The following is an 18,779-nucleotide window of genomic DNA, read 5'->3' on the forward strand; positions in this document are numbered from 1 at the left end:
GTGTGTGTGTGTGTGTGTGTGTGTGTGTGTGTGTTCAAACTTCCACCTACAATTAATAATCACAAAAATATAAACGTCAACGTTCACAGATGTAAGGGCAGATTTGTGTAACAGGAAAACTTACCAGAGTAGACATGCGAGACATTGTTGATGACTGCTCTCCATTCAGCGGAGTTTCAACTCCAGCATCATCCACACTAACCAAACTTTGACTCATCGGTTGAGCATACTTGACGTCACTCTTTCTGGAGTCAGTCGTCCTGCACACCTCGTAGTTGTACACATGTGGGAGAGTCCCTGTCCCCAAAGTGTCTGAGTAACGTGGTGGATAATATGGAATCACAGGGAGGTTGGAGTGATACAGGATGCGAGACTGTCTCCATCTGTAGATTTTCACCGATATAATAACCACTAAACACGTGATGAAGAGGGAGGAAACTACAGCCAAAGCCAGCACTAAGTAAAAAGTCAGGTTGTCATTGTACTCCTTGTCATGTGTATAGTCAATGAACTCCGACAGCACTTCAGGGAAGCTGTCCGCCACCGCCACGTTAACAATGACTGTAGCTGAACGAGAGGGCTGCCCGTTGTCCTCCACTATAACAGTCAGTCTTTGTTTCACAGCATCTTTATCAGTGACTTGGCGGATAGTTCTTATTTCTCCATTCTGTAAGCCCACTTCAAACAGCGCCCTGTCTGTGGCTTTCTGCAGTTTATAGGAGAGCCAGGCATTCTGTCCAGAGTCCACATCAACAGCCACCACTTTAGTGACCAGATAGCCCACATCTGCTGAACGAGGCACCATTTCATCCACCAGAGAGCCACCAGTCTGGACTGGATACAGAACCTGAGGAGGGTTGTCGTTCTGGTCCTGAACACGCACAATAACTGTCGTATTACTACTCAGCGGTGGCGACCCTGCATCTTGCGCTTTAACTCGTAGTTTGTACTCTTTGACTTGCTCATAGTCAAGCGAACGCAAAGACTGAATGACCCCACTCTCTGTATTAATAGAGAAATATGTGGAGACCGAATTTCCACTAACCTCGCCATCAATTAGAAAATATGATATTCGTGCATTCTGGCCCTGGTCTGGATCCGTGGCGTGGATCTGCAACAGAGTGACACCAGGGGAATTGTTCTCCATTACCTGAGTTCCATAAACACTTTGGCTGAAAGCTGGTGCGTTGTCATTAATATCAGTAACCTCTAAAACAATAGTTTTCTTGCTTGATAAGGCAGGCAAGCCCTCATCTGTGGCAGTGAGAGTGATGTTGTACCTGGAACTCTTTTCTCGGTCGAGCTTTTGCTCAGTGACTAATGTATAATAGTTTCTGAGAGACGATTTGATTTTGAACGGAAGGTTTTCATCTATATTTAACTGAACTTGGCCATTTTTTCCAGAATCTTTATCTTGGACACTAATCAAGGCCACAACTGTACCAGGAGAATAATCCTCTGAAATTTTACCTGAAAATGAAGCCATTGTGATTATTGGACTGTTGTCATTCACATCTCCAATTTCAATTATCAATTTGCTGACGCCCACTACCCCCCATGGATCTTTTGCTTGAAGGTTTATTTCGTAATTTGAAAAAACCTCGTAATCGATTTCACCGATGAGTTTAACCTCACCCGTGTACGAATTTATTTCGAAAGGAAAAGAGGATTTTTCTTCTAAGTGGGTAAAAGCGTATGTGACGTTACCATTGTAACCTTGGTCCGCATCCACAGCACTGACTCGAATAATAACAGTGTCGCGCAAAACGTTTTCCAAGACAGATGCTTTGTATGAAGACTGCGTAAACACGGGTGCATTATCGTTTGCGTCCAGAACAGATACGTGTATCTTTACTGTTCCAGACCTCTGCGGTTCCCCACCATCAACAGCCGTTAATATGAGCGTATGTTCGCTTTGTTTCTCGCGGTCCAAACCACTCTGAAGCATCATTTCAGCATATTTACTCCCATCTGTCCGAGTGTGTTGTTTGAGAACAAAATGATCATTTGTCTTTAAAGAATAACTTTGCAGTGCATTTATTCCTACGTCAGGATCAGCTGCGTTATCAAGCAAGAATACAGTCCCTATGGGCGTCGATTCGCTTATTTCCAAATTAATTTCTTTTTTGGGGAAAGCAGGAGCATGGTCGTTTACATCCTGAATTTCGATGGTAATGGAAAACAATTCGAGTGGATCTTCGAGGACAATTTCTAGACTAAAGCTACAGGGTGATTTCTTGGCGCATAATTTTTCTCTGTCAATTCTTTCATTGACAACAATATGTCCTTTGTTCTGGTTCAGCGCGACATATTGGTTATCACTATCTACAACAAGTCGAGCCCGACCAGAAACCAACCTTCTGATATCCAAGCCCAGGTCTTTTGCAATGTCTCCGACAAGCAGCCCTTTTCTCATCTCTTCTGGGATAGAATAACGAATTTGTCCGCTAACCGCAGCAACGACACAGAAAAGCAAAATGGAGAATCTCCAATCCAATGAGGTGCCCGTTCTCTTTAGAGTATCCATTTCTTCCCATCAGATCGACATATACACAGTTATCCGTATAGGGAGAGACCTCGTATCTCGCTCACAATATTGACTGTATTGTCTTCAGTCAAATCGACATAATGCAATCATCCACGCTAGAGCCTGAGAATATGCACACAACCATCGCCTTATTATTTCTTAGACGGGCGTTGACTTGTGACAAAGCGGACACATAGTTTGCTTAGGCAACAGCACCACCAACAGTAACTGTGAAATAACTTCATGTGTGGACCAAAGCTCAAACTGTATCTTGTCTGTAATATATATGCTTTATAAGCCCTTCCTGTCTAACCTTTAATGTTTTTAATCCACAACATCAAAATCCATGCAAGTATGAAAGTCTATTTTAGAATGACTGTCAATCAATAAATAACATCTGACTAGATAGATAGACAGATAATCTCTCCTGATGCAATCTGACTGATGAATCCAGTGACCTACATTTGAGTGGAACTGACTATCTAGTATGAAACTGCGGCAATACTCATCTTACTCGTGTACCGACACATTTCGCAGCAGTATTATCTTCGCTATGCAGCTACAACATGGTGTCTGCACAGGTAGTTTTTTTTTTTTTTTTTTTTTTAAATGGGTCACCATGGTGCCTTTCATCGTCCCCCTGTTCATACATTCTGCACATCATGAATATGCACTAGTCAGGCAATGACTGCAGAGCAAAGCTAGATTATTAATATTCATATGCCTAGGGAATCACAAAGCGTACACAAATAAGAGTAATGTAGCTGCTGCAGCTGGGTTATATATACTAGATATAATGTATATATATATATATATATTTAATATATATTATATATATATATATATATATATATATATATATATATATATATGGTGTTTCAATACAGTTTGGTTATGGTGAAAAAGAGTGGAGAGGAAAGAGAGACAGAAAAGGATAGACATAGAAACTCATTCCGGGTCAACTGTATTCCATATTAATTTAAGTTGTGTATGCTGTTGATGAGTCTGTAATACTAACATTTCTTTTTTTTTTTTCTTTTTTTTTGTGTACTGTAGTGTACTGTTCGGGCTTTAAAGACAAAGAAATACAAAAATGATCTTACCTGCTGCATTGAAATGGGTGTTTCATTCAAGGAGAGCACAGAGAAAAGAAAGGGAAAAAAAAGAAAACAGTTAGTATAAATCCTTCAAAACTTAATTAATCACATATTGTCACATACTTAGATACTACATTCATATGCATTACTTACATCTCAATGGTGGAATAAGGGATAATATAATGGTGGATAATAATATAATGGACACACAGTGATGTTTTGTAAATGCCCCAGAGAAGTCACCACAAACAAAGTGCTATAGTAGAATTTTCTGGGGCTGCTTTAACATTTTACATTTTAGGCAATTTTTAGCCTTCAAGTCTGTTTCTGAGCACTTAAGTTACAATATCCTATGCATCCCTTATTCTTCTACCCTGATCCTGTGATTTTATTATTTTGAACAGTGTCATAAATTAATTATCAACTTATTTGAAATCACATTTTAATTAAATTAAATTCAGTGACAGTTTATTATATTGCAACCAAAGTAGAGTGAACAATAGTCATGTATCATGGAATATATAACAAATCAAATGTCAAGTGCTAAGAAAAAGAAACTGATCTTTATGCAATTACCTAGCGAAAGAGAGCTTCTTTGTTATAAATAAATACAAAAAAGTAAAGCTTCAAGGTTTTGCTAGAAACTCCTACTACTAAGTTACATATATAATGTGTCTGCACTTTTCCAACACTTAACCCTCCCATCAAAGTCTGTGATGTTTGTGTTAACTAAAATTAGCCATGTAAAAGTGACTCACTTATCTCTTATTCATTGTTATTGTTATTTTTTTTCTTATTGTTGTATTATCCTTATTGTCAACCATACTGTTTAACCCAGTTATGTGCAATAAATAAAAAAATAAAAAATACAAAAACACAGCTTTATTCCACTCCTTTCAAGAATGAAATTATGATTAGCCTGCAGATATAACGTGAACAAGAACACACACAAATTCACATTATTATAGATTGGTTGATGACAAAACCTCACTGCTTCATGACCAGTCAGTCAGTTGCAGGCAGGCAGGTACACACACACACACACACACACACACACACACACACACACACACACACACACACGCACACACACGCACACACACACACAGTCACACAACAAGTACTGTTGTCTGACTGGACAATTATATATAAGTCAAATTTGAATTTCAACTTTGTTGTTGTTTGTTGTCTGTCTGCAGTTATTTATACATGTTGTGTTGCATTCATTGTGTTTGACTTGCAAGTGTATGCTAATATTGCACTGTCCATGTTTGAGGCCAACGCAGAGAAGTAAGAGGATGTAGGGGAGGTTCATTTAAGTTTGGTCAATATGTTGCAAATATGTGTTGCTCTGCACTGACATGAATGTTTTTAAGTTTCCTTGCAGGTTTTGTTTTCCATGTTAATTACATATGTCTTGAACTGTTATGATGGCCATCAGTTTGGGTTCATGTTGTTATGTAAATGTCCTTTGCTTGTGTGCTTCACCAGATTTGAGCCAACGGAGAAGTAAAACACAATCTTCTCTTCTTGAAGTTTATTTGTCATTAGTACACAGTCATAGTCTATTCACATATTGTTCAATTACATAGCATTAAGTGCAAAGCTTTTGTTATGCCTGTCTCACAAAAAATCATGTATTATTGCTTAAAACCACAACGTAGCGTTATCAAGACTTTGCTACATCAAAAAAATGACAATAAGGCCATTTTAGACAATAACATAAACATAGGAACAGAGAAATATGCCAGAGCAAAGCGAAAGATGAACAGTCTACACTGCAATTCCTCAGCTTACGCACGATCAGAAGTAATAGTGAAGTTACAGCGAAGTTACAGCAATTTCAAAAGGAGACACATTAGCCTGAATTAAATATATTAAATAGCTTATATCCCTCTCACGGAGGCATACCGTTTGTTACAAACTTTTTTGGCCTTTGATAAAAACAATCTAAAACAAAACTTATCTGGACAGAATAATTACTTTATTTATGCCACAATGATACTATTTTCTATGCTACTATCTACAACGTTATGATTGTCGTGGTTCAGGTTTGGGATATTGGGGGATGATGTTGCAAATAGAAACAAAACATTTTGATGCATTAACAAGTGTGCATGCAAAAGTGTTTCGGTTGGAAAATGTTCACATTTTAAACATACACAACCACAATATGTATTCCACTAGAAATTTTATACAACCATGGTAAAACGTATACTGTAACTATAACATATTTGCAAGTCAAAAGGTCCTAGTTTCATTTGACCACGTAACAAGGATGCGGCGCACCTGCCCTCATCTTCAAAGTAGCTCTGTCTGTACTAGCTCGCCTTAGGGTGTTTTTTTGATAGGCTGCACTTCTTTTCTTAAGTGTGTCAGTGTCTGTGTTTGAGGCGAAACGAAAATCACCTCTCCACGACCCAGTGGTCAAGAATGAATCATATCGCTCATCTTTGAGCAGGGTCCCACAGCGGCTTAAATCTGTAAAATTAGGGGTACAGTAGGCCATGGGGAAAACAGGGAGACTAGCGGCGGTTGAACGGTAAACATAACTACGCCGACAGAGTTTGAAATAAAACACTCCACTGATTAAAAGGATGAAAAGAGAGGAAACGGCTGCCAGGGCGACAATCAAATACAGAGTTAAGTTATCGCTCTCCCGTGGTTCATCTGCAAATTCAAAGAGTTCGTTTAAAACAGGCAGTCCTTCTCCAATGACGACACTGACTGTAATAGTAGCAGAGAGAGATTCTGGTCCATTATCCGTCACTGAAACTAAAACAGTTTGTTTCGGTTCATCATCCTCCACAAATGCTCGCATAGTTCTGATTTCTCCTGTATGCAGACCGACCATAAACAGGTCGGGCCGCGTTGCGTGGATTATTCTGTAGGAAAGCCAGGCGTTATGGCCAGAGTCGGCGTCCACAGCTACCACCTTCGTAACCAGGTAACCTTTGGGCGCTTCAGCTGGTACTATATCCTCAGCAATGAACCCGGTGGTTTGGACTGGATATAGGACAACAGGTGCATTGTCATTTTGGTCCTTGATAAAAACGTTTACGGTGCAGGTGCTGGAGAGTGGAGGATCGCCTCCATCTCGAGCTGTCACCTTAATTTGGAAGTGAACTGACAGCTCGTAATCAAAGAGGCGTGATGTGAAGAGCTCTCCTGTTTCTGTGTTGATGGTAAGGAAGGAGGACACTTCTGAGTTTGTGTCCCTTGATATTTGGTAGAATATTTTAGCATTAGACCCGTCGTCAATGTCCTCTGCTGTAACTTTTATCACAAATGTGCCAACGGGTTGGTTTTCCAAGATGTTGGCAACGTACTCGCTTTGCGTAAAAGTTGGGGGGTTATCATTTATATCATGAACCACGATCTTTATAACTTTTACACTAGAGAGTGAGGGAGAGCCCGCATCAGTGGCAGTGACTGTGATGTTGTACTCTGGCTGAAATTCTCTGTCTAGTATTCCGTCGGTCACCAACATGTAATAGTTTTTGACCTCTGACACAAATTTAAATGGAACATTGTCTGAGATTGTGCACGTGACACGCCCACTGCTCCCAGTGTCCAGATCATAAACATTTATCAGAGCAACCATAGTTCCCGGTTTCGAGTCTTCAGCCACGTTAGCAGAGGTTGACTTTATCTCTATCACAGGTTTATTGTCATTTAGATCAATGATGTCAATTATAAGTTTAGAGTGAGAGGCCTGACCACCACCGTCTTTAGCCTGAACATCCAGTTCGTGCGTACTAGCCTCTTCATAGTCAATAAGACCTGCCACACGAACTTCTCCACTCAGAGGGTTAATTTCAACAACTCCCCCCATCTTGTCTGACAGATGACTGAAAGAATACGTTAACTCTCCATAAACACCTTCATCCAAGTCCGTGGCATTCAGTGTTGCTATGACAGTCCCGATGGCCGAGTTCTCTGGCACAGAGGCTTTGTAAACTCGTTGGCTGAAAACTGGGACATTGTCATTGGCGTCCAAGACACGGATATGAATGGAAGCAGTTCCCGATCTGACTGGATTCCCCCCATCAATTCCATTGATTTTCAATACATGTTCAGCTTGTGCCTCCCGGTCTAAAGCTTTTTTAAGAACCAATTCCGGATACGCATTGCCGTTAATTTGGGAACTCATTTCCAACGCAAAGTGATCATTCAGGTTCAGTTTATATTCGCGGACTGAGTTCGTTCCCAAATCGGGGTCATGCGCGCTCTCCAAGGGGAAGCGTCTCCCCAGAACGGTGGATTCGACTAAATCTAGTTTAATCTCCGTAGCAGCGAACACCGGGCTGTTGTCATTTATATCGGTAATATCCAAAACTAAGCTGTATGCTTGAAGAGGGTCTTCGAGTAAGAGCTGATACTGTAAGATGCAGACACTGGCTTGCGCGCAGAGCTCCTCTCGGTCTATCCGTTGGCTGATCAAAAGGTTGCCTGACGCAGTCTCTAGTTCACACAGCTGGCGTGTTCCTTCTGCAACAACACGGGCTCGTCGAGCATTAAGATCGGTCACTTCCAGCCCCAGGTCCCGCGCAACATTCCCGATAACCGACCCCCGCTGCATCTCCTCTGGAAGGACGTAACGGACTTCTCCGAACGAAAAACCAAAAACGAGGCTGAACAGTAAAAAACGCAGCGACCATTTTAATTTTATTCCTTGATCCATTATTAACTGTCCTTTCATAAACCGATCTATTGTCGATAATATAGTCCAATCCTAAAAATAAAAAATATAGACTGAAAATGCTGCTTTAATCCGACGGTTCCCTGCTTCTCTGGCCGAGTTAGTCATGCTCTATTAAGAAAGCTGTCAGCTTGGATTCATCTCTCTCTCTCTCCCCATTTCACCACTACACTCTCTCTCTCTCTCTGAGCTCCAACTCTAACTCACACACATACATACATACACACACACTCTCTCTCTCTCTCCTTCTTCCCCTCACACAGACAAACGCGAACACGCATGCCTACACACCTCTCGGCTCTGACCCAATACTCCAGTTCCACTGGCATAGAGAGGGTGAGACACGACATAGCATCCACGAGTCAGACATTAAAAAAAGAGCGCCATCAAGAGAGTGGGATGATAATTACAACAGCGTACAGTATTCTATTAGACACATGCACTCGTCATACTCAACAGTAAGGTTGGAAACCTTGAATATTTTGAGATCTACAAATCTCTCAGAAAGCTAATGTGGGCCTGCAACACATCATTAAATGGTCCTGCAGTACGTTATATATGTTTTTTTCTGCTCTATTGACTTCTACAGTGCAGAGTTAGAGTTAGTTCTCCGAACCTTAATCACAGTTTGGTCTGTGTCCAAACAGGACAGGAGTAGGCTACCAAACGCTAGTGTCCAGAGATTGTACTTCAGAGAAAATCACTGCAGATTCATGCTACAGTACACTCTACATCAAAACAACCAACACAGGAACAGTTTATTTCCACCATTAAATCAGCCATGTGAGATCTACAATTTTTTATTTTTTTTGTAATAACACTAGAAGTAATATTAGTAGAGTGTATATACTATAGACTGTCATTATGCAAATAAAATAAACTGTGAATGAAAAGTTACACATCATTCATATAATATTATGGAGTAGTAAGTGTTGATCTTCCTGTACACATCTGAAGGAATGTTTACAGTTGCAAAAGCTCTAGATGTCTTTGATATACAAGAGCTTCGTAATGGATCAAACTGTACTGATCATAACCAACACTTTTACTGCATTTCCAACTTTTATTTTAACAGGTATAAATAACAAAACAGAAATGACTGTCTACCATCCTCTGATAATGTCAGTAAAAACAAACAAACAAAAAAGCGACAACATACTATTAGACAGAGTTCAAGCGAACCGAAAATCAGTGTTCAGCACCAAGGACAGAGGAACATGATATTAAGCAGTGAGTGTGTGTGTGTGTGTGTGTGTGTGTGTGTGTGTGTGTGTGTGTGTGTGTGTGTGCGTGTAACGTTGTGTAAGTTTTACACGTCGTCTGGGACATATGGTATGAAACATGTAAAGAGCTGAGGTTTAATATATTGGTTACTGAACATGGTTACTTATTAACAACTGTGCTCAATAAAAGTGTAAGTTACCACGAAAGAAATTGGACAGCTAAAAAGGGTTAAAGCCAACAACAAGATCTGATTATTCAAAATGTTTGACGTGGGTTCAGTTATGCGAAATGTGTTCCTACCTCGGGAGAACCATTGCATTCTCCAAACGCATCAGCAAAGTCAGATGGACTTTTCTTCAGAGTCTGGTCAGCAGGAAGTGTGTTGTCGTTGTAAGATGTCACAAACTTAAAGTCACTGGTTCTAGAACCTGTTGTCAGGTATGCGTCATAATTGTAAGCGCTGCGTAAAGTTCCTGTGCCGTCAACATCTGCGTAATTAGGAGGGAGATAAGCGCTGGGGATGGCCACTGCTCCATCAAACAACAGTCTGGGCTTTCTCCTGCGACAAAACCTCACACCCAGGATGATGATAATGAAGGTCAGAAAAAAGGTGGACACTGACACCAGCGCGATGATCAGATAAGAGGTCAGTTTGGAATTCTTCTCATCATAAGAAATATCCTTCAGTTCTGGCACCTCAGCCAAGTTATCAGAAATAAGTAAATACATGGAACACGTGGCAGAGAGAGAGGGCTGTCCGTTATCTTTCACTGCCACAATAAGGTTCTGCTTCATGCTGTCAGATTCAGAAATGTCCCGCTGTGTCCTGATCTCTCCGCTGTGGAGACCAATAGTGAAAAGTCCCGGATCAGTGGATTTCACTATATGATAGGACAGCCAGGCGTTCTGTCCGGAGTCCGCGTCCACCGCTATCACTTTGGACACCAGAGAGCCTCCGTGTGCAGCTTTGGGGACCAGCTCGGTCATGAACGAGTTGCCCTCCGGGGCGGGGTACAGTATCTGAGGAGAGTTGTCATTCACATCCGATATGAAGACACTGACGGTCACGTTGCTGCTGAGCGGAGGAGAACCGTTGTCTCTGGCCATCACGTGGACTTTAAAACTCCTGAACTGTTCATAATCAAACGACCTCACAGCGTGGATCACCCCCGTGTCTCCGTTAACAGATAGATAGGAGGACACCGGGGCACCGTTCACCTCACCGGATAACAGAGAATAAATCACTGTACCGTTTTGTCTCCAGTCGGGGTCTCGAGCAGTAACGGAACATAAAGTGGAGCCAGGTTTGTTATTTTCAGTCACATATGCGCTGTAGGACTGTTCCTCAAACACAGGTGGATTGTCGTTGATGTCTGCTACAGATAACTGAACAGTTTTAGAGGAGGACAGAGGTGGAGAGCCCTCGTCAGTGGCACTGATTGTAATGTTGTAATCAGACACTAGTTCACGGTCCAGTTGTCCTGTGGTCACCAGAGAATAATAGTTTTTAATAGAAGGAACCAACTTAAAAGGGACGTTTTGCTGAATGGAGCAGCGGACCTGTCGATTATTCTCGGAGTCTCTATCCTGCACGTTAATGATGCCCACCTCTGTACCAGGTGGGGTGTCTTCTGGAATAGGATTAGTCAGAGATTTCAAATTGACTACAGGAGCGTTGTCATTCACATCAGTGATAGAGATGATTGCCTTAGCATAAGATGATAGACCTAATCCATCTTTTGCCTTAACACGTATTTCAAATGATGTTGTAGCTTCATAGTCAACAGTGCCAATTACTCGTATCTCACCTAATTTACGATCAATACTAAATATCTTCTTCACATCTTCAGTAACATGACCAAAGTCATAAGTCACATCTCCATTAATTCCCTCGTCTGCATCAGTAGCGCTCACTGTGACCACTACAGTATCTGCAGGAGAGTTTTCAGGCAGACTGGCTTTATAAACGGCCTGGCTAAACACTGGGGCGTTATCATTAGCATCCAGTACCGTGACGTGTATGACTACTGTACCTGATCTCTGAGGAGAGCCACCATCTAGAGCTGTAAGGAGCAAATTGATCTCTTGTTGTTTTTCACGATCAAGCTCTTTATCAAGAACAAGCTCTATTGTGTTTCCATTAGCAGCCAAAATGAAATTATCATTCTTTTTAAGGCTGTACTGCTGAACTGAATTCTGCCCAACATCCGCATCGTGAGCCTCTTCTATCACAAAACGAGCTCCTCTGTCTGCTAACTCGTGAATTTCTATGTTGATCGATTCTTCGTTAAATTGTGGCGAGTTATCATTAATATCTTGAATGTGTAGACTAATACGATGGAGCTCAAGAGGATTCTCCAGCACAAGCTCGTGTTTTAGGATGCACGAAGCCTTTTCTCCACAAAGCCCCTCTCGGTCAATCCTGTCAGCCACAATCAGTTCTCCGTTGTTCAGGTTTATGTCACAGTAACGTTTGTCAGTCCCATCCGTGTCAATACGAGCTCTCCTGTTAGAGAAAGCGCCTGTCTCCAGCCCAAGATCCTTGGCTATATTTCCAATTACTGATCCCCGTTTCATCTCCTCTGGAAAAGAATAGCTCATGTCTCCATAAACTGCACGCAAAAAAAGGAGGACATAAAATCCGCATATCCGAAACCAGATTATTGTCGAATCCATCATCAACGATGAGATCACACCGGGATGAAGAATAAAGCGAACAAAAGCGACTTAGGCTCCTGGGCGAATGTCCCTATCTAGACACAGGAGCACAAGGATGTGTGTCCACACTAAACGATAGAGGAATTCAAACATCCTAACGCTGGTGTATAGCGCCACCGTGAGTAAAGTTAAACAAAAACACACAGATAAATAAAAGTAACACTTAAATTGCCTGTAACCTGCTTATAATTTATCTGTATATGAAACAGAAACTACAGCTACCAAGATGTTTAAGCAATATGTTTAACTGTAAGTATCCATGAGGTTCAAATCAGGAAACAATCAAACTAACAACATTAACTAATGACTCTCATATGGGCAAAATGCAGACTGGTATTTCCTGTGACCGTTTGAGGTAACCTGGTCTAGTGATTGCAATATCTGTAAAGGTCAGTGGTTCTACTTAAGTATTGTTTAAAATGTTCAATCTCAAGTGCTCCTATGCTATGACTAGCATGGTAGCATCTATATCTATATCTAGCATCTATACAATTTAAACTGTTGGATGTTTAACTGAACTACTGTTCTCCTGTTGATGCTGTATGATTGTGTCCTCAGTAACCAGAAAAAAAAAAAAAAAAAAAAAAAAAAAAATGAATTTCTGGATATTTCTTGTTGACTATTTAATAATTCGTTGAGCTTGGACACTTTCTACTGCTTTTAAAAGTGGCAATTGGCCATAATCACTTCAATAATGATTTGTACATCTGCAGGTTCACAAAAGTTTGGTAATATTGAGCACCTGAATCCGTAGACAAATTTCAAAGAGAAGTATATGCATGCAATATTTAAGCTGGGAAGTTAAATCATGTAGTTACAAAGCAACACAAAAAGTTTAGACAGCTAAGTATTTACTCATAAGTTCACATATTTTACCTACAGTTTAAATCATTCACAATGAATACTTCGAAAGCACCTCAAGTTTTGCCATCATGTCAACAAATGTTAAGACTTTCTTTCTTCTAATTGCTTTATGTAATTGCCTATCAGAAGAAAACATAAGTATTAGCTGTGTGGAGTTGATGAAACTGCGGAGGAAATTAAACTAAAAGCTGCTGAAAAGATATCAGTTTCCAGTCTATTTATTCTTCAAGTGTGGAATAATCCACCCACCATATAATTTCTAACACTATAGTAGAATCTCCTGACAGCAGAGCCCTGTTTGTATACACACACTTAACTTTTAGACTTCTGTTTGGAGTTTCATAACTGGTTACAGTCTTACGATATAGCTGTCTATAGTTTACAAAGTTTCCTTTGTGAACTGCATGCATGTTCGTTAATTCTAGTCCTGCCGATGTTGCTAAGTTTGTAAAGAAACTCAGAAAGAGGAAGAGATATTCAACTTTTGTCACTACTTGTTCTGATTCCTTGGAAACAAAATAACCTACATATATATATGTATATATATATTATATATATATATATATATATATATATATATATTTTTTTTTTTTTTTTTTTTAAATACAATGCAACAACAAGCTCTGCATGTCGTAATAAAGGCATTTTCTGCATGCTGCTTTTGTATTCAATAAGAATGCACATTATTAAGAGGGTCTGAGGGGGTGACAAAATAATAATTTGATGTTAAGATTCAATAAATGTCTTGAATGCAAGAGCAGAGTGAGGGAAACTCCTTTTTTTCAAGATGTATTAGATGCATGCAGAAACATTCAGTTGTGTTTTGTCTCTGATTTAAGTAAAAACATCACAACCTTTAAAGACAACTGGAACTAAGCATAATACTACACACTTTTATAACACTGCAGATACAAATACCACAGTGATTTCATGTGGATACAAAATCAAACCTGACTGCAGTAAAATATGGAATGAAAAAACAAATCCCTTCCTTCAGTCACAGAACAGAGACAAAAGATTCACTTTGTCAATGAATTCTACCAAGCCAATGCAGATGGATGAGAACCAAGACTTAACAACATATTAAAACAACCGGACCAGACAGTATAGCCTAGATACAAGTAACCAAGTAAATCTGTTATTAAACTCATAAACTTGTTATCTGAGTTATCTGAAAGGAAAAGTGACTGCATCTGTCAGCATGACCTGTCTAGATCTGTATGAAACTCAGAATGCATTTTGATGATTAAGGTGACTGATATTCTGTCAAGTCACCTGAGAAAAAATGCAACACAAGACCAAGGCTGGATCTTTCCAATGAAAACACAGACTGAAAAAAACACATATGTTTCAGAATGTCATGAATAAAATAAACATCATTCAGTCGAAGCACATCACTGAGTCACCACAGTCACTGCAAAAGAGCCCATACTACAGAACAAACAAACACACCTGTTAACAAAGCATAGTACACTGCATGGGAAAGTAAAGATCTACATATAACAGGTGATGCCATCCATCTGAAGAACCATCATTAGACATTAGATTAGGTTTCCAGTCATTTAACTTTTAAGATATGTAAATCAGTCTGCTATCATCATCATGGTAATTCCCTGGGTTTAAGTGTCTACCAAAAAACAAACCTTTAGCATGTAAGGCACATACTGAAAATGATGTGTAATGACATAGACACAGATGTTTCCTCTGCAGCAATGATCATTATTGTGTTGACGATGTGCTTTAGCATTAAGAGAAACGTTATGGCACATACAGACTGTGTCAAAGGTCATCAATGAAAGTCAGTCATATTGCAGCCTTGATGACCTAGCTGATCAGTGCTTTAAAGGTTCAGTTCAAAAAAATATAGTGGGATAATTTGATTGACACTTACATTTCATGTCTTTCAGATATTATGTGGTACTATTCCATCAGTAAGAAAAATGAAAACTTGGGGTTTGGTGATACAACAAACTCTTATAAAGCATATAAAGACAAAAAAATGACAAATAAAAAGTCATCCATATTAAAAAAAAACAAAAAAAAAAAAACAAAAACAAAAAAAAAATTGATTTACTTAATTTTATGAACTTCTCTAAACTCTGAACCTATTTGAATACAATTTGATCGCACTAGGATATGCATACCTCTGGGGACCCCTCCAACTCTCCAAAAACCTCAGCAAAGTCAGATGGACTTTTCTTCAGAGTCTGGTCAGCAGGAAGTGTGTTGTCATTGTAAGACGTCACAAACTTAAAGTCACTGGTTCTAGAACCTGTTGTCAGGTATGCGTCATAATTGTAAGCGCTGCGTAAAGTTCCTGTGCCGTCAACATCTGCGTAATTAGGAGGGAGATAAGCGCTGGGGATGGCCACTGCTCCATCAAACAACAGTCTGGGCTTTCTCCTGCGACAAAACCTCACACCCAGGATGATGATAATGAAGGTCAGAAAAAAGGTGGACACAGACACCAGCGCGATGATCAGATAAGAGGTCAGTTTGGAATTCTTCTCATCATAAGAAATATCCTTCAGTTCTGGCACCTCAGCCAAGTTATCAGAAATAAGTAAATACATGGAACACGTGGCAGAGAGAGAGGGCTGTCCGTTATCTTTCACTGCCACAATAAGGTTCTGCTTCATGCTGTCAGATTCAGAAATGTCCCGCTGTGTCCTGATCTCTCCGCTGTGGAGACCAATAGTGAAAAGTCCCGGATCAGTGGATTTCACTATATGATAGGACAGCCAGGCGTTCTGTCCGGAGTCCGCGTCCACCGCTATCACTTTGGACACCAGAGAGCCTCCGTGTGCAGCTTTGGGGACCAGCTCGGTCATGAACGAGTTGCCCTCCGGGGCGGGGTACAGTATCTGAGGAGAGTTGTCATTCACATCCGATATGAAGACACTGACGGTCACGTTGCTGCTGAGCGGAGGAGAACCGTTGTCTCTGGCCATCACGTGGACTTTAAAACTCCTGAACTGTTCATAATCAAACGACCTCACAGCGTGGATCACCCCCGTGTCTCCGTTAACAGATAGATAGGAGGACACCGGGGCACCGTTCACCTCACCGGATAACAGAGAATAAATCACTGTACCGTTTTGTCTCCAGTCGGGGTCTCGAGCAGTAACGGAACATAAAGTGGAGCCAGGTTTGTTATTTTCAGTCACATATGCGCTGTAGGACTGTTCCTCAAACACAGGTGGGTTGTCGTTGATGTCTGCTACAGATAACTGAACAGTTTTAGAGGAGGACAGAGGTGGAGAGCCCTCGTCAGTGGCACTGATTGTAATGTTGTAATCAGACACTAGTTCACGGTCCAGTTGTCCTGTGGTCACCAGAGAATAATAGTTTTTAATAGAAGGAACCAACTTAAAAGGGACGTTTTGCTGAATGGAGCAGCGGACCTGTCTGTTATTCTCAGAGTCTCTATCCTGCACGTTAATGATGCCCACCTCTGTACCAGGTGGGGTGTCTTCTGGAATAGGATTAGTCAGTGATTTCAAATTGACTACAGGAGCGTTGTCATTCACATCAGTGATAGAGATGATTGCCTTAGCATAAGATGATAGACCTAATCCATCTTTTGCCTTAACGCGTATTTCAAATGATGTTGTAGCTTCATAGTCAACAGTGCCAATTACTCGTATCTCACCTAATTTACTGTCAATACTAAATATCTTCTTCACATCTTCAGTAACATGACCAAATTCATAAGTCACATCTCCATTAATTCCCTCGTCTGCATCAGTAGCGCTCACTGTGACCACTACAGTATCTGCAGGAGAGTTTTCAGGCAGACTGGCTTTATAAACGGCCTGGCTAAACACTGGGGCGTTATCATTAGCATCCAGTACAGTGACGTGTATGACTACTGTACCTGATCTCTGAGGAGAGCCACCATCTAGAGCTGTAAGGAGCAAATTGATCTCTTGTTGTTTTTCACGATCAAGCTCTTTATCAAGAACAAGCTCTATTGTGTTTCCATTAGCAGCCAAAATGAAATTATCATTCTTTTTAAGGCTGTACTGCTGAACTGAATTTTGTCCGACATCCGCATCGTGAGCCTCTTCGATCACAAAACGAGCTCCTCTGTCTGCTGACTCTTGAATTTCTATATTGATCATTTCTTCGTTAAATTGTGGCGAGTTATCATTAATATCCTGAATGTGTAGACTAATACGATGGAGCTCGAGAGGATTCTCCAGCACAAGCTCGTGTTTTAGGATGCACGAAGCCTTTTCTCCACAAAGCCCCTCTCGGTCAATCCTGTCAGCCACAATCAGTTCTCCGTTGTTCAGGTTTATGTCACAGTAACGTTTGTCAGTCCCATCCGTGTCAATACGAGCTCTCCTGTTAGAGAAAGCGCCCGTCTCCAGCCCAAGATCCTTGGCTATATTTCCAATCACTGATCCCCGTTTCATCTCCTCTGGAAGAGAATAGCTCATGTCTCCATATGCGGCATGCAAAAAATGAAGCAGGAAATAGAAGCTGTACGGCTGAAAGGCGAACATTTTTAAATCCATCGTCAAGCACCAGTTCCTTCGACGACAAAGTATGGATACAACCAACACGGTTAAACCACTCACCACGAATAACAGTACCAATTCACCGCGACTGTCTCGATATCTAGATCACGCAATGAGTGTACAAGACTGTCTGTCCACAAAGGACAGAGGAATTAAACCATCTAAAGGTTGGTGTATAGCGACACCGTGAGTTAGGTTCAACAATAACACTGACTACAAAAATCAAACGGAACACTGTTAAAATTTGTAGTAGCCCTCTGCATAAAACAAAACATACATTTACTTCGATGTTTATAGCTTCTGAAACATCAGTCAGTCCAAATCAGGACATCAGCAGCAACAAGTACAACTATGCATTTAGTCCAGTGCATGAAAGACAGGGTCATAACAAGGTCTGATGACAACAGGCAAGTATAAGTATCGGCTATTGTATAAAACGTATATAGAAAATAATCTTTGTCAGATACAAGGTAATTGAAAAAAGTTCCCTGTCTATTTTTATCTGTATCCAAGTTGTAAATACACATCACTTCATAATCCTCTAAGAGGTAGAATTGATGTTTATTGTTGCCTTTTCATCAGGACATTTCTGCACCAGGCGTTAGTCCGTCTTCACTGTGTCTGTTCTGCTAAAATGTTTAAAATTAAAATGCTGTTGTTATTATAACCATGATGCACACATCAGCAAGTGTGGGGTCTAAGCTTTGAACAGTTTGTCTGTATTGCTCAGAATTTTGTTGTGTTGGACTGAGGTAATATTTTGATACATACACATTTAGGTGTATTATTGTATATGCACTGTCTTTAAAGTAAGTTTTGAGTCTCAGTGGACTGTTGCAGAGGCATGACTGCAGTGAGCTTCTAATTGCAGTATGAAAACAGCCATACGTGTTTTTGCAATTTGAATTCAAAGTCAGACAATACCTTTAAACAACTTTGTTATCATAAACAATATTGTCTACAGTATGATTAAGAAGTACCTGCCCATAGAAGAGTCCTGCCTTCATTGTGCCACGTTAGTGGGATTGCCAGATTTTTGTTTTGATTAATTTATTGGTGGCAGGCTTATCTCAAGGTACAGCAATAGTTTAACATCATGGATCGTAACAAAGCATTTGTCT

The 18,779-nt window shown here is 40.4% G+C and overlaps 2 protein-coding genes across 23 annotated transcripts in view; both read right to left on the bottom strand.

Annotated features, from left to right (window-relative positions):
- LOC104930405 (protocadherin gamma-C5) overlaps positions 1 to 18,779 on the bottom strand; it is a 260,504-nt gene that overhangs the window by 155,659 nt on the left and 86,066 nt on the right. For 2 of the 22 annotated variants that reach the window (XM_027278279.1, XM_027278275.1), the window contains exon 1: positions 15,277 to 17,758. The exons of 10 other annotated variants lie outside the window; for them this stretch is intronic. In XM_027278279.1, coding sequence (XP_027134080.1) covers positions 15,277 to 17,655 — 2,379 coding nt within the window. In that variant the 5' untranslated portion in view covers positions 17,656 to 17,758. Of the gene's footprint in view, positions 1 to 124; positions 3,291 to 3,393; positions 3,634 to 9,850; positions 12,724 to 15,276; positions 17,778 to 18,779 lie in introns of those variants that run through there. 10 more of the 22 variants (XM_027278302.1, XM_027278300.1, XM_027278321.1 and 7 more) reach the window with 9 other exon arrangements.
- On the bottom strand, positions 5,147 to 9,080 carry LOC104939578 (protocadherin gamma-A6-like). Its single transcript, XM_019260563.2, has one exon. It carries the CDS (start codon positions 8,324 to 8,326, stop codon positions 5,882 to 5,884), a length of 2,445 nt encoding a protein of 814 aa, XP_019116108.2. The 5' UTR covers positions 8,327 to 9,080; the 3' UTR covers positions 5,147 to 5,881.

The sequence above is a fragment of the Larimichthys crocea genome, chromosome I (genome assembly GCF_000972845.2).
Source record: "Larimichthys crocea isolate SSNF chromosome I, L_crocea_2.0, whole genome shotgun sequence".
Classification (NCBI taxonomy): domain Eukaryota; kingdom Metazoa; phylum Chordata; class Actinopteri; family Sciaenidae; genus Larimichthys; species Larimichthys crocea.

Coding starts and splice junctions, on each gene's coding strand:
- LOC104939578 (XM_019260563.2), bottom strand. CDS start 8,326: ATGAAAGGACAGTTAATAATGGATCAAGGAATAAAATTAAAATGGTCG.